Source organism: Malaclemys terrapin, chromosome 10 (assembly GCF_027887155.1).
Source record: "Malaclemys terrapin pileata isolate rMalTer1 chromosome 10, rMalTer1.hap1, whole genome shotgun sequence".
Classification (NCBI taxonomy): domain Eukaryota; kingdom Metazoa; phylum Chordata; order Testudines; family Emydidae; genus Malaclemys; species Malaclemys terrapin.
In genome coordinates, this window is record NC_071514.1 from 79,291,175 (window position 1) to 79,313,791 (window position 22,617).

Consider the following 22,617-nt stretch of genomic DNA (forward strand, 5'->3'; position numbering starts at 1 on the left):
GCTTGTCCGATCACTTGATATGCTTGTGTGTGTCTTACAGGCCCGTATTGAGGAGCTGGAAGAGGAACTGGAAGCTGAACGGGCTATGCGAGCTAAGGTAAAAATATCCTTCCAAAGAGAGAAGACTGTATGTTGCAAGTCCCTGATAAAATCAGCAATGGTGTGAAGACCAGTCTTGAACTCTACTTTGCTTTCTGTCCAGCTATCAGTGGGCAGGTGCTCACACCACAAGGACCTACCAGTATGTAGCAGCCCTCTGGTTTGAAATCTGTGTAGACTGAATGGGCCATGAAGAGTGAACTACCTGCCCACTGCAAACAGGAGCCTTGCAGTTCAGGGGCTGACCAGTTGGAGGGGAAATCTGTGGCAGAACAGGGTGGATCCCATCCTGGCTTTAATAAAAAAAATCTTCCCTTTTGCTCTTTACAGATATGTAACTATGTATGTATCTCGTATAACAAACCTTATATGTACAATTCCCTAAGCCAATTGTAGGGATTTGACTAATAACTATATTATCAGATCTAGTGATAGCAGAAAAGGCTGTAGATAATCCACTCTCCAAAAGGATACACTGTAAAAGCATGCCCTACATACAATCTGTGGCTATGAACGGACAGCATGAATACATAACTTTTCCATTTCAGTGTGCTGTACAAATGATAACTTATGAATTTTCCAACAAGCTACGAGGCAGATAAGTATGATTAGTCCCATTGCACAGATGGGGAAATGGAGGCATGGAGGGACTCGCCCATGGACACAGCAGGCACCAACGATTAGCGTTCCGGAATTCCTGGGTCCCACTCCTGAGCTCACTCTGATCGTGGTTTCTGACATTGTCATGCTTTTAAAAAAAGGCCATGGGAGAATTTAGCTTAGTCAGCAAGTAAGAATTTCTTTCCTTCCCTCCCACCAGGTGGAGAAACAGCGCAGCGACCTCTCCCGTGACCTTGAGGATCTCAGCGACAGATTGGAAGAGGCCGGAGGTGCCACTACTGCTCAGGTTAGGAACTGACCAGAGAAGGGCATCTGACCCTTTGGTCCCCCTCCTTGAAGAAAGCAAAACATTAGTGAGTTGGGAATATCTCCAGGAGCATTTTCAGAATCTGCACTGTGCTAGTAAGCAGGCAAGATTCTACACCCCCTTGTATCACCAAACCTTTACCAACCCCCAACTCCCCCAAAACCTTCCCCAAGCAGAGTTTGACCCCCAACAGGGACACACGTCAGAAACTCCAGGAAGTCTGCCATGAACTTTACTATTGCTATTGACTTTACATGGACATCACTCAGAAACTATGGTGATACGTAGCAGTATAAAACCCTTAGATTCTCAGATGAGGAACTCATTTACTAACATGGAGAAGGGGGGTGGCAGATGACTTGGGCAGAGTTTTCCATTGATTCCACAATGAAAACATTTGGACTGAAGTCCAAAGAACGTTTCTGTTTGAACTTCAGCCCGGATGCTTTGCCTTCCGGGGGATCTGTCCTGGTAGCCAGCGGTAAACTCACTAATGAAGTTACACCAGGGTGGAGCTGGTGAAACAAAACAAGACAAAAGGCATCAAAAAGCCTTTCAAACAAAACAGCCCCTTGAGGAACATGCTGAGAATCGGCGGCTCTCCCGATCCTGGTGGATGGTTTGTGCTCTGTCCCTCCGCAGATTGATCAGAATCGCAAGCGTGAGACTGAGCTGCTGAAGCTGCGGCGTGAGCTGGAGGAGGCAGCCTTGCAAAGCGAAGCCACAGCCTCGACTCTGCGCAAGAAGCATGCAGACTCCATGGCGGAGATGGCGGAGCACGCGGAGAACCTCCAGAGGGTCAAGTCCAAGCTGGAGAAAGACAAGCAGGTCATGAAGGCCGAGATCGAGGACCTCAGCGCCACCATAGAGACCATCCAGAAATCCAAGGTAAGGAGCAAACAGCCAGTGTCTCTGAAACCCAGCAGGGAAACCAGGAGGGCTGCATATGTGCTGAACCCCTTCAATGTCACCTGAAGCAGAAGAAGAAGTGAGGTTCTGACCCACGAAAGCTTATGCTCCCAGTACTTCTGTTAGTCTCAAAGGTGCCACAGGACCCTCTGTTTCTTTTTACAGATTCAGACTAACACGGCTACCCCTCTGATACCTGAAGCAGAGGCTATTCAGCACCTTGGAGCGCCAGGCCCACATCCCACTCGCCTGGTCCATTCCATTAGAATGATAGCTAATGGGACAAACTGGGTGTGCTGGGGAGCAAAACTTGGCCCTTCAAGTCAGACTTTGCTTTTGTATGACTGACCTCACCGTCCATTTACAGCTGAATGCTGACGCCCATGTCCGCAAGCTGGAAGACAACTTGGCAGAGGCCAATTCCAGGCTGGCTGAGATGGAGAAGAACCAGGCTGAAACTAACGCCATCAGGACAAGACTCCAAGGTAAACGCCCTGCTCTCCTTTGACATGTCTGTGCCATACTGTGCCCCACTGGGCCTCCTCTTCCCCTTTTTCCCATCTAGCTCTGGCAGCCCTATCCCCATCTCCTCTAGCCATCTCTTGCGCTGCAAAGTCTTTCTGGCAAGGTCGTGACAGTCCAGCCTCGTGATCTCTTTCAGTTCATGAGGGCAGAATTATTTCATCTCACGCTTGTTTTGCACTTTATTTGTAGCTGAAAACAGTGAGCTGAGCCGGGAGCATGAGGAATCTCAGAGCAGGCTCACCCAGATTGCCCGCATGAAGACTACCCTCACCTCTCAGGTGGATGACTTGAAGAGGCAGCTGGATGAAGAATCGAAGGTGTGGATGATAGTCCAAGAGGGGGCTGCTGTTGGATAGTTGCACTAATTGCCATCCCATACCCTGCTCTCTTCAGAGAAACAAACCTTTTATTGTGTTAATGACTCACCTCTAGCCATGGAAAATCAGCCTGGTCCAATTCATCCCTGGGGTAACAAATAATACCCATTAACAGCACTTTTTATCCAGTTGTAGGTACCATTAGTCCCATTTTACAGATAAGGAAATGAGACCTAGGGTAGTGGTTCTCAAACTAGGGCCGCCGCTTGTTCAGGGAAAGCCCCTGGCGGGCCGGGCCGGTTTATTTACCTGCCGCGTCTGCAGGTTCGGCCAATCGCGGCTCCCACTGGCTGCGGTTTGCTGCTCCAGGCCAATGGGGGCTGCGGGAAGCGACGCGGGCCGAGGGATGTGCTGGCCGCCCTTCCTGCAGCCCCCATTGGCCTGGAGCGGCAAACCGCGGCCAGTGGGAGCCGCAATCGGCCGAACCTGCAGACGCAGCAGGTAAACAAAGCGGCCCGGCCCGCCAGGGGCTTTCCCTGAACAAGCGGCGGCCCTAGTTTGAGACCACTGACCGTTTTTATAGCCCCGCAGCCCAAGCCCCGTCAGCTTTAGCCAGACGATCCGGGCCAGCCGTGCTGCGGGTGCTTTATCACAGTGTAGACAAACCTTCAGAGGTCTTACTTGAGTCAGTGGAAGAACTGAGAATAGAACACGGTTCTCCTGACTTCCCCTTCTATGCCCCAACTACTGGATCTCACTGCAGATGACTCCAGTTAAGTTACAGTTGGAACAAATTAGACTGAAAACTATGGCAATATTTCAAGTACCTGCTTTGCCCTGGAGGCTCTCAGCATATTCCGCAGGCAGGCTCCGTTTACTTGCTGCATCGCTCTACTGGTGTATCAGTACATCTCAGTCACGGCAGACGCTGTTTCTCGGCTTAGAAGGAGCACATAATGGGTTTTCCATGGTAAATCAAGTGAAACACCACGCCAAAGCGTTGAGAACGGTGCAAGGCCAAATTCTGCTCTCCGTTATATGAGTGCATGTGCAACTGATTCATGGCAAAGCAGTAACACCTATGTACGGAGAGTGGAAACTGGTCCCGTGACTGTGAATATATTTGTATTTCTGGCCTGAAATGTTTCTAACAGGCTCAGAACTGAGTTGTTCCATCTGGGCACCGAAAGGCCAGGAAGTTACTCCAGTGCCTTCATTAACATAAGAACAGCCATCGTGCGTCAGACCAAGGGTCCATCTAGCCCAGTCTCCTGTCTGCCAACAGTAGCCAATGCCAGGTGCCCCAGAGGGAATGAACAGAGGCAAGTGATCCATCTCCCTGTCGTCCACTGCCAGCTTCCGGCAAACAGAGGCTAGGGATGTCCAGAGCATGGGGTTGCCTCCCTGTCCATCCTGGCTAATAGCCATTGAAGGACCTATCCTCCAGGAATTTATCTAGTTCTTTTTTGAACCCTGTTATAGTCTTGGCCTTCCTTTGTGCTCCCAAAGGACAAGTAACTCATGGTGGTTTTGGTATCTCCAGTCCCGTAGCGCCGCTGTCGTGAGCCTGGCCAACACAAAACATGATCTGGACCTGATAAAAGAGCAGCTGGAGGAAGAGCAAGAGGGCAAAGCCGAGCTGCAACGCCTGGTCTCCAAACTCAACACCGAAGTCACGACGTGGAGGACCAAATACGAGACGGATGCCATTCAAAGAACCGAAGAGCTGGAAGAGACCAAGTGAGCGTTCGGCTTTCAAGGCGCCGGAGAGGGGATGGGGGTCGCCAGGGCCAGTATTCAGGTTGGCTGTGGAGCGAGTCAGAGTTTAGGGCTGTGAGCTTGTGAGGCTCCACTTGAAAAAGCTGAAGAGGAAGCGAGAGCATCCTGGTCAGGAGGAGAAAGAGGGAATGTTGCCTGTAATAATAAATAAGGGATGCTGAGAGCTAAATCCCCATTGCTGCCCGGTATCAAACACCGCAGACACATTCCTAATAAAGGGCCAGGTTCAGATACCCCTACTCGCACCTGAGCGGTACTTTACTCCTCAGTCAGCCCCCGTGGAGTCAATTGCAGTATCACGGGGAAAGGGGCTACCAAACCGGAGTAAGGCACTCCGCCCCAGGGAACTGGTAAGAGATTATCGAAGCTGCACAGGCTAAAAGCGGAGCCCCCTTGGCCGTGGTCTGTCTGGAAAGAGCACTGTGAGAATCCATGCCACCACGAGGAGAGCTCTTAGCCTGAAAGCCCCGGTTTACATCTCTTGACTCAGCTTGAATAGGTCTGGTTTACTTTAGATTCGATGGACCGGGCATTGGCTGAGGAGGGAAAGGGGACAATTTACCTTTCCCCTCTTTGCAGTCCTACTCCTTGAGACCCCTATGTACCAGGTCAAGGAGAGCTCAGTGCCAGCAAACCACCCAAGAGCAGAGGTCTGAACGGTGGCCCCGACCACTCCTTCCAGTAGAAGAGACGAGCATGTTGCACACTGTTAGGGGTGCTGCTGGGTCCCTTCTCTGGCATATACCCCCCGCAACTCTGGACGTGTTCTCGCCGCGTCAGCAGCAAAACCTCGGAAGAGTCCTGCTGGTGCGGAGCCCTTCCGCGCAGACTCAGCCCAGCGTTTATTTGCAAAGCCGAATGGCAGGCACCGTGAAATGCGCCGGATTGAAATTTAACACTGAAAAAACAATAAACTAAACGGTGCACGTGCCATTCACAGATAGGACAATACCATTCTCAGTCAGGCTTCTGCAGACCTCCTGACCTTGGTAGGTCCCTCTGAAGGTTAAAACAGTGAACGTGTCTGAGGAGGGAACAGATAGGCAAGCCTCTCTCCCTCTGCTTTCTTCAGCTTACGCTTTAAAACCTTCCACCCTCAGGAGAAAGCTGGCTGCTAGGCTCCAGGTGGCAGAGGAGACAGCCGAAGCTGCCCAAGCCCGGGCCGCCAGCATGGAGAAAACCAAGCAGAGGCTTCAGATAGAAGTGGAAGACCTCACTCTTGACTTGGAAAAGGTAAGGGACCTGATGATGCAAAGCTGGATTCCTGCCAACATATGCCTGAACAAAACATCCCAGGAAACCCTAGAACCTGATTTAAAGCCCACTGAAGTCCCTCTGTCAATTTCCATGGACTTTGGGCCAGGCCCCTCATTCACATGATTTTTATGGTCTCTACTGAGTTTATTAAAGTAAAGACAAAATCTTGCATTACCAGCAGGAGCAAGGCACTAGACGTATCCCACTGTGTGAAAGCCCAGAGCAGGGGTCGGCAACCTTTCAGAAGTGGTGTGCCGAGTCTTCATTTATTCACTCTAATTGAAGGTTTCGCGTGCCAGTCATACATTTTAACGTTTTTAGAAGGTCCCTTTCTACAAGTCTATAATATAGAACTGAACTATTGTTGTCTGTAAAGTAAATAAGATTTTTAAAATGTTTAAGAAGCTTCATTTAAAATTAAATTAAAATGCAGAGCCCCCCCGGACCGGTGGCCAGGACCCAGGCAGTGTGAGTGCCACTGAAAATCAGCTCGCGTGCTGCCTTTGGCACGCTTGCTATAGGTTGCCTACCCCAGAGGATAATCACAGACATTCCATATGGACATACAGCATGTTCCTTTCAGTCAGGCTAATTAACCAGCTTCCAGTAGCAGCAAAAGCAAGAGTCCATGTGGCCAGACAGCCCGTCCTAGCTCCAGCACCAGGTAACCCTCTCCGAAGCCTGTGTCTACAATGCCCTTGTCCTTCGCGTTTGCCAGTGCTGGACCGCCACTGTTTGCAGCAACGGTGGGAATGCTAGTGTGGACTGGCCACTGGTGTTTTAATCATCATGTCCTCTAGCCCTGCAGTGAAAACACTAGTGACTGGTGCTGCCGGTTTACGCTAGCGTTTCCACCTTTGCTAGCACTAGTCTAGATGCACCAATAACAGTGCAATGGTGGGAAATGGGAATAAAAATGCTAGTTAAATCAGGACTACGGGGTGCTCCAAAGCCCAGTAAACTAAATGGGAGTTTTTCCAATGACTGCAATGGGCTTTGGATCAGGCCGCAGGAGCAGACAACCCTACCTCACTGCGTTACATCCATGGACGGTAGGTGACTCGCCGGCTCGGGAAGGCTAGCCCCTCCCGCCCTCCTGCCCCTGATGGAGCCCAGAGCGCCACGCCGCCCCCCCCGTTGCTACCAGCCCGGCCCCCCAGCATGCTGGGCAGGTGGCACGTGGCTCCCCCAACCCCACGCCGCCAGCCCACCCCTCTAGCACAGGGCGGGCAGCCCCAGTAGCCACCCCCCCCGCCCCAGCACTGGGTAGTGCAGCCCCAGAGCTTGGGGGGGCCCCCTAATGCTGGGTGACCCCAGCCACCCCAAGTCCCAGCCTGCTTCCCATAGAGTTGCCAACCCTTCAGGACTGGGCTCGAGACTCCACGAATTAAAGATTATGTCATGTGATTAAATCTCCAAGAACACGTCCAACCAAAATTGGCAACCCTATTTCCTGGAGAGGAGCAGCCAGCCTGCCTGGGCTGGGGCCAAGAGGGAAGGGCAAGCCTAGCCTTCTGGGCGGAGCATGGGCGGGGCCACGCTGGGCTGTTTGGGGAGGCACGGCCTCCCTCAGCCTACGATATGCACTGCCCATGGTTACATCCCTGGGGCAAAGGGGTGTTTTGCTATCATTTCCCTCTAATGAAGCCCAGCTTTGGATAGTAAGGATGCAAGGCATATTCATGATTAAAAGCCATAAAGCTCCAGAAAAGAAAAATACCCTGTTATCCTTTCCCTTTGATGGTGATTCAGTTTAACACAATCTAAAATTGCTTTGGATAGCGTCTTGTTTGCAACTGAAGCCAAAATGCTTTCGAAAGAGCCACAGTAGTCGACCACAAGAATTCCTACCAGCGCATCTGTACGCGATATGTCTGAAATGGGAAACATTTGCTCCCCTATAACCGCAGAATTGAGGGAGGCCATCACGCTGAAAGCAACTTGGTGGTCTTGCCAAATTCCTAGCAGCAGGGAAAGAAAGCCAAGCAAATATTTTAATCATCCATTCAGAATGACTAAGAGGAACTCTGCCAGTCACTAGAGCTGCTGCCAATTTAACCGTGACTAGCTGGCAGGACATGCACAGAAGTGATGTGTAAAGAAAAACTTGTCTGCCGTGAATGCTTGGCTTTCTGCTTGCAGGCCAATGCTGCTTGTGCTGCCCTGGACAAGAAGCAAAGAGCCTTTGATAAGATGCTGGCGGAGTGGCAGCAGAAATGCGAAGAGCTGCAGGTGGAGCTGGACAATTCCCAGAAGGATTGCCGCATCTACATGACGGAAAACTTCAAACTCAAAACTGCCTATGAGGAAGCCCTAGAGCATCTGGAATCTGTTAAGAAGGAAAACAAGACCCTCCAGGGTAAGCACTGATTCCATGTAAAAACAACCTCCACACATCCCCAAAGCCCCCAATTTACACAGAATGATGGGCTGTAGCTTCTCCCAGCTGATACTCACGTTCTCTTTGTGAATGTATTTCTGATGACATTCCAAATGATGGGCCAAATTCTGCTCTTGGGGTGAAATTCACCAACTCACTAACACCTCCCCACGCACAAACGCAAAGTAAATTGTGAAAGTAACATAGATAAATATATAGTGCCGGGGGGGGACAAGAGGGGCTCAGGAGACAGGAAGATTGTGCTTCGGGTCAGTTGCCTCTTGGTGGCCACTGGTCTAAAGTAGGGGCCATGACCCCTGTGCATCCCTTGGGTGGGGGGTTATCATCACGAGAACCAGATAATAGGGGGAATGATGGACTAGTGGTTAAAGCAATCAACTAGGATACATGAGGCTTGGATTCCATTCCCAGCTCTGCCACTGAGTTTTCTGTGATCTTGAGCCAGTCACTTAATCTCTCTTTGCTTCAGTTTACCCGTCTGTAAAATGGGGCAAATGACACTGACCTTCCTGCCAGGGCTATTGTGAGGATAACTCCATGAATATTTGGGAGGAGTTATGACCCTCTGGCGGTGTGGCCCACAGAAAATAAATAATGATGGACTCAGTGGCACAGCCCTGATACTCCCTGCCCCCTCCATCCTTTGCTCCAGCCTACAGTGGCTGGCACAGAGCCCAGACTGTGTGGAGTCTTGTTTTCACTTAGGAAGAGCAACCATTTGAGAGGAGGGAGGAAGAAGCAGAGAGAGACTGTGGAGAATTTCTGATGGCTCTTTTCCATCTCCCTGAACACGGGCTACCAACAGGCCTCATTCGGAAATCCAGAGTAACATTTAGAAATGAAAGCAAAGGCCAATTGATTGGAAGTAGAGTCATAGAAATGTAGGGCTGGAAGGGACCTTGAGAGGTCATCTAGTCCAGTCCCGGGTGCTGAGACAGGACAAAGTACACCTAGACCATCCCTGACAGATATTTGTCTAGCCTGTTCTTAAAAGTCTCCAATGATGGAGATTCCACAACCTCCTGGGGTAACAGATTCCAGTACTTAATTATCCTTATAGTGAGAAAGTTTTCCCTACTGTCTAACTGAAATCTCCCTTGGTGCAGAGTGTTGATCGCTTGACTGGAACTATCTCAAGCCATTTGCTTTCAAAGGATCAGTACGGGTGGCACTTGTTAAAAGTTCCCAGACCTGGAATACACCCATCCCATGAAATCTCCATTTTTCTTCCTCAGAGGAGATTAAGGATCTGATTGACCAGTTGGGTGAGGGAGGAAGAAGTGTACATGAGCTACAGAAGATAAAGAAGAAGCTGGAGGTTGAGAAGGATGAACTGCAGATGGCGCTAGAGGAAGCAGAGTCTTCCCTGGAGGTAATAATCGTATCCAGTTGTGACAACTACACATGAGGGGGACACATCAGACTAGTACATAACCTGCTGGCCATATTCCAGCAGATAAGTTATACAGATTTTACCTCTGAAAAGCCATTCAGTCACACCTCTATTGTATGTTTGCTGGCAGGTTGAAGAAAGCAAACTGATCCGTATTCAGCTTGAACTAGCTCAGGTGAAAGCTGACATTGACAGAAGAATCCATGAGAAGGAAGAGGAATTTGAAGCTACAAGGTATGGAATATTTAAGTGCTCAAAGATACACACGCAGAGCTTTCTGACTCAATATGCCGTGAGGAGGTGTAAGGTCCCAATATGAATATTCTTTCATTCAATGAAAGAAGCCCACATTTGCTTGGGTGATCTGTTGGATTTGACCTGATCTAGTGGCTGTATGACCAAGGGATCTTGTGTTAACATTAAGAAGCAGGTGATTGTAGGAGATTCTGGGTCAAATCCAGCTCTCTGTTACAGCTGCGTGGGGTCACCGAAGTCCAAGATGTTGCACTGAATAACTAAGAACAAAATCTGGCTCCTAATACATTTCTTAGTTACCATCAGAACAGACTTCTGCTTCAGAACTTACACCAGTCTCTATTAGAGTAGGATGAGACCTAATATGGGAGGCAGATTATCCCACAACCAGGGTTATTACACCTTCCTCTGAGGCTTATGCTGTTGGCTAGTGTCGTAGATGGAATATTGGACTAGATGGACCTTGGCTCTGAGCCAGCCTAGTAATCCTTAGACTTCTAATGTTCACAAAAGATACAAAATATTGTATCTCAGGGAAACGTGATAAACCACAATTATCACGTTAAACTCTCAGGATTATTTCCAGTGCTTAGCTACCTCATTGGAGAAGTGTTGGTCCATTTCAAATCTATACTTATTAGTATGAAGTACTCTAAGAAGGAAAGTGTTTGGGATCAGGGTGGCTGCTGGGATCAAGAATCCCATTTTCAGAGAGTTTCTGAAATGATCCCTTTTTATAATTTCATGAACAATCCCTTGGTTTTACCCCCCTAAAGCCAAAGGCTGGACTGCACTCAAGTGTAACAGAATGATCCAACTTGTGCTTCATTGGAATCTGCAGGAAAAATCATCAGCGTGCAATTGAGTCTCTGCAGTCAAGTCTGGAGATGGAGGCTAAGGGGCGTGCTGAAGCGCTCAGGCTCAAGAAGAAGATGGAGACGGATCTGAATGAAATGGAAATCCAGCTGGATCACGCCAACAGGAACAACAGTGAGCTTGTCAAGACACTGAAAAAACTGCAGCAGCAGATCAAGGTAAACTGGAGAGGAGGAAGTCGGACCCTGAAGGGAAAACTCTATCCAGTTACATCTTTTTACATATAATAACTCTAGGCAGTGGAATATACAGCCTTGTTTAGACAGACTCTGTCAGGTCACATTTGCCCCCAAATTCAGGTTTTGTAAGCAAAGGATGTAAATCAGGAGTAACTTCACCCAAATCAATGGGGTACAACTGTTGTGAGAGAAAAACCAGGCGCACGGGCTTTTACAAAACCTCAGACCAGCAGAAACATTTCCATGCAATTAAAAAAATGGCAATGAAAACGGTTTTGATTGTAATAGACAGTGCCCTGCAATGTTTGCAAACCAAACAGTGCTTCATCACTCCGGTGCAGGTGAACCGGAAAGTGAAATTGACTAGAAATCAACTGAAGTGAAAAGTGAAATTTACCAGTCTGTTTTCTTTGTCCCAGCTCAGAGAACTGCAAAAAGGATACCAACAGCATAAAAAGGGCAAACCAAATTTAGATTAAAAAATTAAAAAAATAAAAAACCTTTAAAGGCCAGATCTTCAGCTGGTGTAAACTGGTCTCACCGCAGCTGAGGATGTGACTCTAATAACCTAATCCGGGGTCCTCAAACTTCATTGCACCACAACCCCCTTCTGACAAGAAAAATTACTACATGACCCCAGGACGGGGGCCTGAAGCCTGAGCCCATCCAAGCCCCACTCCCTGGGTGGAGGACCAAGATCGAAGCCCAAGGGCTTCAGTCCCAGGCAAGGGGCCTGTAATCTTAGCACCAGTGCCCTCGGGCTTCAGGTTCGGCCCCAGGTAGTGGGACTCGGGCTTTGGCCCCAGCAAGTCTAAGCCAGCCCTGGAGACCCCATTAAAATGGGGGCGCGACCTACTTTGGGGTCTCAACCCACAGTTTGAGAACCACTCACCTAAGGTGGTGTAACAGCATTGAAAAGTACATTTGTTTTCGTTTTTTAAATATGTGGGCCTTATTTTGGTCTTTGACACTGGTGCAAATCAGGACTAACTCCACTGAAGTCAAAGAAGTTGCACTGGTGTAAAGCAGGCATAAGTGACATCAGAATCAGACATCGTGATTTTTAACTGGACAATGTCCCTTTAAAAAATAGGAGAAAAGAAAAGGAGATGGGTGGGTCGTGCTTCTTAATCATACTGATCCCTCTTTTGCCTTCAGGATCTTCAGATTCAGATGGATGAAGATGCTCGCCAGCACGAGGAACTCCGGGAACAGTACAACCTCCAGGAACGCCGTCTCAGCCTGACACAGACAGAGCTGGAAGAAATGCGCGCTGGGCTGGAGGGCAGCGAACGCTCTCGCAAACTCCTGGAGCAGGAGCTGATAGAGATCACTGAGAGGCACAACGAAATCAATGTCCAGGTGAAAACAAATACCACACTCTTGATACAGGGTCGTTGTACTGTTTGCTCCGCTGCTGGCATTAAAATGCTGTCGTGCTTGATGAGACTGTACTGCGCTGTAAAGAAAATGTTATGAAAGAATAAATAAAAATCCGATTGATTTTATTAGAGCCAAATATAGCCGCAAAACTCCCAGTGACTTCAGTGACAGCCTGAGTAAGTATTGCAGGATTCGACCCATCAAGAATTAAATATGATATTACTCCTTATGGGGAAAGTCCTATAGAATTTACGATGAACTCTACCAAGAGGGTTGTATGGATATTACACTAAGGATGGGATATTTGAAAATGCTCAGTGTTGTCCCAAGTCTATGATCCATTGACGCCAGTGGGGGCAGAGTTAGGACAATGCTGATGCTTTTGAAAATGCCCCTCTAAAAATCTATAGGGTGAAATGCTGGCTCCACTGAAGTCAATGTGAATTTTGCCATCGGCTTCACTGGTGTCAGGATTTTACCCCTAGAATTTAATGAAGAGTGAGATCCATTTGATTGAAATTTTAAACCATCCTACAGAATGCAAAGACAATGATGTCCTATAGGATTCTGTGCGCTGGTTTCAAAATTCTAGAGATGGTTTATCATTATTTATTACATTCTCTAGGCCTTTTTCCATAAAGGATGGACTAAATGTGCAAAGGATTTCCAAAGAAGGGGAAGGTCTACAAGATAAACTGCTGGAAAGGACTAATAATAGAGAGAAGCATTTGCATACTGAGATGATGATGGGACTTGTTCATCTAAACAGATGTAAATGCCACTTTTTATCAGAGACATAAAAAACATAACAAATACATTTACTTGTAACTGATGCTCAAAGGCTAAATCTTTGGCAGCTAAACTGCTGTATTTATGTCTCATAGTCTGCCTGATGCTTGCTTGTTATACAGAACTAATATTGCACGGTGCTTGCATTGTACTCTACAGCAGGGATAGTCAATTCTTTTTTTGTCAAGGTCCAAATTTTTTGGTCAAGGTATAATCAAGGTTTAGACTCCAGAGAAAATAATACAAAATAACAGTAACAATAATAATAAAAAAGATTTCAGGGACCATTCAAAAGTGTCTGGTGGTCCGGATTTGGCCCGTGGTCTGCCTATTGACTACCCCTGCTCTACAGTATTGTGGTACATAGACTTGATGCTGTAGTACTGAAGATCTTGAAAGTCTATACAATGCATTTGTTTGGTTATTTAGTAATGTTTCTAGGTATAATTGTCTTAGCAATTGGGCTCCTTACAAAAAATCTTAAACTTTACACATTGGCAAACATTGTGATTAGATGTAGATCAGATTTCCCATGAGGCAAAAGATACATGTAGGCTGTAAGTTCTTTGCACAGCAATTCTGTGTGTGTGTGTAGAGTGCCTATAGACAAAAACGTCTGGATGCTACTGCAATATAACTTTGAAATAATAATACACACACATGCGCACAAATACAATGAAGCAGGATTAAAATCAAACCCTTTCGTAGACAAAGGGATATGACGCATGAAACAAGATTGGTTACCAAGGAAAATCTTTCCGATATAAAAGTAAAATAAACATACAGGGCCAAATGCATCCCTAGTTTCAAGCCAGCAAAGTGCCAAGTCATCTGCTCAAAGATCAAGTTATAGCCCATAAAGCTAGGCTGGGTCACTGAGTCTTCCCTCCTCCCTTCAGAACCAAAGCCTGCTGGTGATAAAGCGCAAACTGGAGTCTGACCTTATGCGCATTACAAGTGAACATGAGGAGATGATCAGCGAGTTCCGAGCGGCCGATGAGCGAGCCAAGAAAGCCATGGCTGATGTAAGTTGCACCCGGCCCTCAGTGATGGTCCCTAGAAGCCTGGGGGTGGGGAGGTTGTATATTCTGCTCTTTCCTACACTGCTCAATTTTGAAGTGCATTGTTACTGATTAATCTTAGCACTTACGTAGCATTTCCCATTCGCAAAGGGCTGTGCACACATCAGCTCGTCTGCCCACCAATATGGCAAAAAGAGACTTGGAGAAATCCACTTCTGTTCTGTCCCCCCTGCTAGGGAAGGGATCTTCTGCATTACTGATGGCATCCTGGGGAGCTCCTCCATTTGCCCTTCTGTTTTGTCCCCGCTTTCCTCAAGGCTTAACATTGAAACTATCAGGCTTCCAACCAAAGACTGGACACCCTCCCCCGTAGCCAGTCAATGCCATTCATAATTGGCATGGAGAGCAGAAGAGTGGCCAATGTGGAGTACATTTCTCAGTTGACACCTTAGAAATTCCATAGATAGCTGTAGAGTTAATGCTCAGTATTTCCTCCTGAAAAAAGGCTGAAGATTCTGCCTTCTTTATGCTCTCAGCTATTGCTTGTTCATACAGCACCTTACCTAGACCCCGGGGCAAGAAACCCAGGCTGGACCCTGCTCCCAGAGGCTCCCTCCTGCTCCCAGCTCTGAACCTTGGCTGTCTTGTCAATTTCATGGCTGGGAGCTGTGAAACTGACAAGGCAGTCTGGCTTCTGGAGGGGAGTAGACATTGCGGGGAGAAGTCCTGGGTAGCTTCCTCCCGTTCCCAGTGGGGAACATGGAGTGGTGGGGGGCAGCCCGCCAGGAGCCTGTGGGGCAGCCAGGCTCACGGCTCTCAGCTTCCACACTGCCCCTCTTAGGTCGGTGGAAACGCTCCTGAGGAGGACACGCACCACCAATCCAAGGAGGGTAGTCTGGAGATGCACCACCGCAGTAATTATTGCGGGGCTTGTAAGTCGACCTAATATAAGTTGACTTATGTGTCTAGTGTAGACATACCCTATGGTACGTTCTAATCTCTCTTCTTCCCAGGGGAGGATGGAAAGCATAAGCACTGGATTGTCTAAAGGCAGAAATTACTGTCTTAATAAGAGGGATGGGTAATATCTTATGCTATACCCCTGTGATAGTAAGCAAGCGCAAATCTCCTGGCTTGAGGCCTGATCCAAAGCCCACTGAAGTCAATGGGAGCCTTTCCATTCGAGAGGCAAACTGTGATGCATAGAACAGACTTCTAGATCCTGCAAAAATTCCCCATATGGCCGCATATGGACATCAGGTCTAAATATCCTAGTTTCCAATGCTCAGTATAAATAGTCCGTGCTGACAAGCTGTTTATTACCCTCCTCTTAGGCTTCTCGCATGGCAGAAGAGCTGCGTCAGGAGCAGGATCACTGCATGCACCTGGAAAAGATCAAAAAGAACTATGAAATCACAATAAAAGACCTGCAAGTCAAGATGGAAGAGGCTGAGCAGTTGGCCCTGAAAGGAGGAAAACGTACTATCATGAAACTTGAGACCCGGGTAAGAAAAACTGGATAGATCTACTCCAAAAAAGTCTTCCAACACCGCCGTCCAACCCTTCCCTGACCTGAGCTTTAGTACTCGGGAGAAATATTTGAAAAAAAAAAAAAAAAAGGAATGTTTTTATTAAAGGGCCAGTGTATCCCAGATAGATTAAACTAAATTAAAGAGAGAAAATAATAGCAAAATATATTCTAGAGAAATTAAAATCCACCCAGGCCATACTCAGCCCACTGCAATGCAATGAAAGGTCAGTGCTGCTCCTGTGTGTCATATGCAATTTCTGGTTGGATCCTAAATGTCCTTGGCTATAACTCTAGGGCATATTCTCATTAGCCAAGCCATCTCTCTGTCGAGCATCCCATCGATGGGTCCTCCTGGCTCCACTTCACACAAGGTCCTATTGGATCCAGTGATATGTCTCATTGGGATTCTTTTCATATTTATTGCAACTGAAATACCCCTGCATCAGTAAATAAAACCTTTCCAGATTCTTAGTGTGACTCCAGATCTCCATGTCCATCATGCTAAACACAATCAGTACTAACGTATCCTGCTGGGTTTTTACCTCCTTTTCAGATTAAGGAACTGGAAACGGAGCTAGATTCCGAACAGAAGCGTCACGTGGAGACGGTGAAAACTCTGCACAAGAATGAACGCCGCCTGAAAGAGCTGATCTTCCAAACAGACGAGGACCACAAAACCAACCAGCGCATGCAGGAGCTTGTGGAGAAGCTGCAGAACAAGCTGAAGATTTACAAGAGACAAATTGAGGAGGCCGTATGTACCCCAGACTGTAACTCTCCCCTCTTGTGTGCACACACAATAATATCTACCACATAAGTTGCATCTTCAAAAGAAACAGAACCTGAAATACGTGTTCATCAGTAGCATTAGCACCTCCAGTCATCAGGCTCCTGTTTTATGCTCCCTTTTCCTGCCATCATTGATAATACAAGCCCCAACGTACCTATAAAAAGACAGCCACCTAAAAACCCACCTGCCTTATCCTTTGCAAAAAATCAGATTAATGCACGTTGTCATCTCAACCTCTTGCAGTCTGTTGGCCGCCCTCACAAGTTCCCTCCAATATCTGGGGGGATGTGTGTGTAAAATGTATTTATTCCTGATCCAACAGTTTACTCTACACTTTGTCTGATTGGTTGTACTGAAGGAATACAGGTCAGAGCCGTTTTGTGCCGGCATGGTCTGATATAAAGACTTAAAAAAAAATAAGCCCAATCTTCTCATGTCCGCAGGAGGAGCAGGCTAACCAGAGCATCGCAAAGTACAGAAAGACGGTGCACGAGCTGGATGATGCAGAGGAAAGGGCTGGAATGGCTGAATCGGCACTAAACAAATTGCGCACCAGGCACCGGGTCTCAGCGAGCAAGGGATTCACCTCTGTGGAGATCATCCAAGTGTCGAAGTCTTCTGCTTCCAAGTCCGCTTCGGGGGAATAGACACCTATGCTCTGAACCTGCAGCTGGTAGGGCTGCATGCCTGGCCTTTTTCAGACAGGGAACTGGGGTGGATTCGGAAACACGGGTTCAGTACTGACCCTGGGGGCCTCACTGAATTCACTATGAATGGTGACGGGGCCATTCTGCATGGCTCTGCTGATGTGGGAAGAGGAATTGTGAAATTGAAGAGGACTGTGATGGTTATAGATGCTGTTACAGCCTTAGAATCATGCAGAAGTTCCACTGTCACTCTTTAGCTCAGAGGCAGTGGGGTTTCTGTCCCCTCCACACCCCTCAAGTAGAACCTATGCTCAAAACTGATATACCTGGCCCAGAGAGGTCAGGATTTGGCCCTATTAAAGGAAATCATTGGCCCGGTCTGAACATCAGTAGGTTCCAGTGGGTGTTTACATGGATACTGTAGCATTTCTCACCTCTTCCCCTCCTCCCTAGGGAGGCTTTAAAAAATAAAGAAGTTGCTATTGCAATCCAATTTCAATGTATCTTTCCTTCCAGGGTGACACACATCTTCCCAACAGCTGCCCATTGCAAGATTGCTACCCTAGTGATGAATTGAAAATAGCAGTCTAGAGCCATCAAGAAGACGCCTACAAAGGGAGAGAGATGGAAACAAAGAATGTACGTGTATCTGTGGGGGTAAAAGAATGATCTGTGTGTTCCCATCACTGGAGAGCTTGAAACCAGTACTTCCCCCGACTGGATTAAACCACAAAATCATATAGGTCTGGCTGTTATCAGTTGAAATGAGTCTGTTTTCATGTGGATTTTACATTTTCATGTCAAGGACGGAAGGTGTAAAGCATTTGGTTGATGTGGGCTGACTCTTGTAAATAATTCCTCACACTAATAGTCTTAATGCATAGTCTTAATAAAGCTTACTGCATGGGAAAGAAACTTGGAGATGCTGCTGGATTGTCTGTTTGTAGGATGACAGTTTGATTCACTGAGACCTCCTGTCCAAAAAAACATTTTTAAACTAAATTCAGCAGCACTGAACCACGTTGGCTAGTGTGCAAGTGTACTAGTTACCTTTACTGGATCAGAATTTCTCAGCTGTGTGTCACAGGTCCTCTAATCCTAACAGTTAAAAGCAGGTTCTCCTTTCACCCGGGGTTTTGGAGAGGAAGGATCTAAGTTCTAGCCCTGCTATTGGTCTAAGTTGCTGTGGTACACATCACACTGACACCTATGAAGTCCTAGGCCATGGATTCTTTTAAATCCCAATGTACGAGGACTCGCACAGCATTTCCTTTGCTCATTTAACATAAGGGCTGTAGAGATTTTCCAGATCCTTTTGGTGATGAGGTCCCAGCCATGCACTGTTGGGGGCAGTTTTGTGACATCAACAAAAAGGCCCAGCCAATCAGAACATGGCTTTGGACCATCAGTGTCTCCAATCCAGACACTACTATGTACTGGCACCCACTCTCCTGGGGTGAAAAAATACAGCATTGCATGTCTGTATGATACAGGCCCTTGTGACAATGGGTTCAAGTGTGTGATGCTTGGGATCAGAAATTTGTCCAGCTAAGGGAGGCGGAAGCAAAGGTGGCTGAACACATGCTGACCCAGCTCCAGTAACAGCACGGTCGGGGACAGTGGCCGTTCCAAGAAACAGCTGGAGGATTTGTCAAGAACAGATCAATGCCAAACCAACCTGATTTCCTTCTTTGACAGGGTTACTGGCCTAGTGGACAAGTGGGAAGCTGTAGACATGATATATCTAGACTTTAGTAGGGCTTTTGACACAATCCCATAAAACATTGTCATAAGCAAACTAAGAAACTCTGGTCTAGATTATATTACTGTAAGGTAGGTGCACAATTGATTTTAAAAAGCCTATTCAAAGAGCAGTTATCAACGTGTTTCTGTTAAACAGGGAGGGTGTATTTAGTGGGGTCCGACGGGGGTCTGTCCTGGGTGTGGTACAAGTAAATATTTTCATTAATGACTTGGATAATGGATTGGGGAATATGCTTTTAAAATTTGCAGATGATGTCAAGCGGGGAGGGGTTGCAAACACTTTGGAGGACAGGATTACAATTCGAAACAAGTTTGACAAAATGGAGAATTGGTCTGAAATCAACAAGATCAAATTCACTAAAGGCAAGTGCAAAGTCCTTCACTTAGGAAGGAAAAATCAAATGCACAACTACAAAATGGGGAATTACTGACTCGGCAGTAGTACCGCTGAAAAAGATCTGGGAGTTATAGGGGATCACAAATTGAATTTGAGTCATCAGTGTGATGCTCTTGCAAAAAGGGAAAATAATATTCTTGGGTATAGTAACAGGAGCATTGTATGTAAGACACGGGAAGTAATAGCTCCGCTCTATTTTGCACTGGAGTATTATATGGCCTCATCTGGAGTATAGAGTCCAGTTCTGGGCACCACACTTCAAGAAAGCTGTGAACAAATTGGAGAGAGTCCAGAGGAGAGCAACAAAAACTGATAGAAGGTTTAGAAAATCTGACCTATGAGGAAACGTTAAAAAAGTGAGCATATTTAGACTACAGGGGGGCCTCATAACAGTCTTCAAATATGCTAAGGCTTGTTGTAAAGAGGACAATGATTGATTGTTCTCTGTGTCCACTGATGGTAGGACAAGAAGTAATCTGCTTAATCTGCAGCAAGGGAGATTTAAGTTAGGTATGAGGAAAACCTCCTATCTATAAGGGTAGTTAAGCACTGGAACCCTTGGAATCCCGGTCATTGGAGCTTTTTAAGAACAGGTTAGACAAACACCTGTCAGGGATGGTCTAGGTATTCTTAATCCCGCCTCAGGTAGAGGGATGGACTAGATCAGAGGTTCTCAAAGCCGGTCCGCCGCTTGTTCAGGGAAAGCCCCTGGCGGGCCGGGCCGGTTTGTTTACCTGCCGCGTCCGCAGGTTCGGCCGATCGCAGCTCCCACTGGCCGCGGTTCGCAGCTCCAGGCCAATGGGGGCTGTGGGAAGTGGCGCGGGCCGAGGGATGTGCTGGCCGCCCTTCCTGCAGCCCCCATTGGCCAGTGGGAGCCGCGATCAGCCTAACCTGTGGACGCGGCAGGTAAACAAACTGGCCCGGCCCGCCAGGGGCTTTCCCTGAACAAGCGGCGGACCGGCTTTGAGAAGCACTGGACTAGATGACATCTTCAGATCCTTTCCAGCCCTACATTTCTACGAATCCCCAACTCTGGGCTTGTCAGCATTGCCCTTCAGCTGCAGGAGAAATCATTTGAAACGAGGGAGGGTGAGGCCAGGGAGAACGATGCTGCAGCCTCTGAAGAAGCTGCTGCCAGAAACACCAAGCAGCAGCTTCGTTGTCTCAAAGGGAAATGGTGGTGGTGACCTGTGTACTGCTGCACCAAATCAACTGACATCCCTCAGCAGAGCCTGGGACAAACACTGCCACCTGCTGGCTCCTTCCTTCCCCATCCTCGCCCCACCAATCTGCCTCCCTCCCTCCCTCCTTCTTCAAAAATCAAACCAGTCAAGCCCCTCCAAGGTAGGGGGAGGGGGCAGTGGGAGCCCTGAGGTATGTGAGGTGGTTGGGAGGGACTCCGGGATTGGCCTGGAGTCTCCAGGAATTAAAGATTAATCTTGAATTAAAGATTATGTCATGTGATGAAATCTCCAGGAATACATCCAACCAAAACTGGCAACCCTAGAAAGCAGCGGGGCTCTCATGGCAGATATCTGGCACTTTACCAAATGGCTGAGGCCCTAAATCTGTTTCCAAAAGTGCTCATTTCAGGCCTGACCCTTGGACCTGAGCTTCCCAACTCCCACTGATTTCAGGGAAGACCTCATCTTGCAGGAGCTACCGGCAACTAACTAACTCCCAAGGAAAAACTTGAACCAAAGACCACAGCTGAAACATGGCATTTACTTAAGGTTTTGATCAGGTTAAAAACAACTAAATCATGCCCCCTGCTTCCCCACCGTATGTCACAACCATTTCACACACAATCCACTTAAACACAGAAGATTAAAACACAGCACAGCAGTTGTTAAACAGGCCTGTCTTAACCAGCTATGGAAGCTGTCCAAGATGATGGCATAAATTGATCTTCATTTGTTAAGAATCGCAAACTTTGCAACTTCAGTACATCCAGAGTGGCTATTTGAGATCAATATAATGCCTTTGCTAAGTCAGATAGCTCTAGTATTGGTTATGAAAACTGATTTTGAAAAATTATTATAACCTAGGTGGATGCTGTACTGAAGTCTTAAGTAAGTGCATCTTGGAAAAAAATCCAGTACTTATTTTTCTCTCTTTTTTTTCCCTCCCCAAACATGTTGTGTTTCCTTCCCTGTGCCTGAAAGAGACACATTTTCAAATGTTGGAGCCTACCTTACACTTCTAAAATAGATACTTTTGCCCACAAATGCATTTGTGTTTAGTTACCCATTTTGAATCCAAAATTCATGTTGTGCACTTGCAGTTACCTGTTTGCACATGTCTGTGCATATTTTGCAGTTGTCTGCATTTTGAAACTATGTCCCGTCGTTTTTTTCTTAATACCTTAAGGCAAACTTCATCTATAGTTAAATCTCCCACTGTTGCTCTCACATTAGTGCAGTTCCACCACTGTTAGAGGAGTGTTAGTGTAGATTGATCACTGACCTTTTCACTACTAAATCTTCTACTCCAGCTCACAGCTGCTTGGGAGGATGTGATGGTGAAACTGCTGACGGCTTGTCTGCACTGGAACTTGCATAGCTATGCCAGTGATACAGCTGGAGCCGAAGTGGGAGATTCCTGAAAACCTTTATTGTAGACAAGGCCTTAGTATTTTTGCATTTAAAATCTCCGAGCTCCTGCAGAACACGGCTGCTCTGTAACATATCTGGCTCAACTGCTTTCACCCATCTGCCAGTGAAAATCATTTTGTCAATGTAATACTGTATTTAAATGCAATTTCAATCCTGTTATGTAATATTTAGTTGACCTAGTTACATATTTTTAATCTGTACAACTCAACTAGTTTTATAAGCAGACCAATAAGAACTCCAGTGACTGCATACTGCAAAGAGTCACTCTAATCTTCCCATCGCTCCACTCAGATTTGTCTTTTCTGTACTATAAGTTGCCAGCTTTACAAGTGCTGCCTTTTATAAATATGGTGGTTACCTAGAGGATAGAGCACTAGACTGGGCCTCTGGAGAGCTGAGTTCTACTCTTGTTCTGCCACTGGCCTGCTAGATGAACTTGGGCAAGTCACTTCACCTCTTTGTGCCCCAGTTTCCCCACCTGTACAATACCTATACCTATCTCATAGAGCTAGAAGGGACCCTGAAAGGTCATTGAGTCCAGCCCCCTGCCTTCACTAGCAGGACCAAGTACTGATTTTTGCCCCAGATCCCTAAGTAGACCTCTCAAGGATTGAACTCACAACCCTGGGTTTAGCAGGCCAATGCTCAAACCACTGAGCTACCCCACCCCGCTATGTGTAACAATATAAGTAACTATGACATTCCAGTTTGATTTATAACATGACTCCCTGGCTTTTTCATCAGTAGAGCTCAAAGCACTT

At 47.0% G+C, this 22,617-nt stretch overlaps 1 protein-coding gene across 1 annotated transcript in view; it reads left to right on the forward strand.

Annotated features, from left to right (window-relative positions):
* The window catches only part of LOC128844665 (myosin-16), a 51,280-nt gene extending 33,460 nt beyond the window's left edge, over positions 1 to 17,820 (forward strand). Inside the window, exons 28-44 of the mRNA XM_054042578.1 lie at positions 41 to 97; positions 920 to 1,006; positions 1,670 to 1,915; positions 2,304 to 2,421; positions 2,651 to 2,778; positions 4,322 to 4,518; positions 5,658 to 5,790; positions 7,957 to 8,173; positions 9,451 to 9,587; positions 9,739 to 9,842; positions 10,705 to 10,897; positions 12,077 to 12,280; positions 13,990 to 14,115; positions 15,447 to 15,617; positions 16,197 to 16,397; positions 16,877 to 17,106; positions 17,597 to 17,820. Of these exons, the coding sequence (XP_053898553.1) occupies positions 41 to 97; positions 920 to 1,006; positions 1,670 to 1,915; positions 2,304 to 2,421; positions 2,651 to 2,778; positions 4,322 to 4,518; positions 5,658 to 5,790; positions 7,957 to 8,173; positions 9,451 to 9,587; positions 9,739 to 9,842; positions 10,705 to 10,897; positions 12,077 to 12,280; positions 13,990 to 14,115; positions 15,447 to 15,617; positions 16,197 to 16,397; positions 16,877 to 17,080 (2,523 nt within the window). The 3' untranslated portion in view covers positions 17,081 to 17,106; positions 17,597 to 17,820. The remainder of the gene's footprint in view (positions 1 to 40; positions 98 to 919; positions 1,007 to 1,669; positions 1,916 to 2,303; positions 2,422 to 2,650; positions 2,779 to 4,321; positions 4,519 to 5,657; positions 5,791 to 7,956; positions 8,174 to 9,450; positions 9,588 to 9,738; positions 9,843 to 10,704; positions 10,898 to 12,076; positions 12,281 to 13,989; positions 14,116 to 15,446; positions 15,618 to 16,196; positions 16,398 to 16,876; positions 17,107 to 17,596) is intronic.
* The last annotated feature ends 4,797 nt before the right edge of the window (positions 17,821 to 22,617 follow it).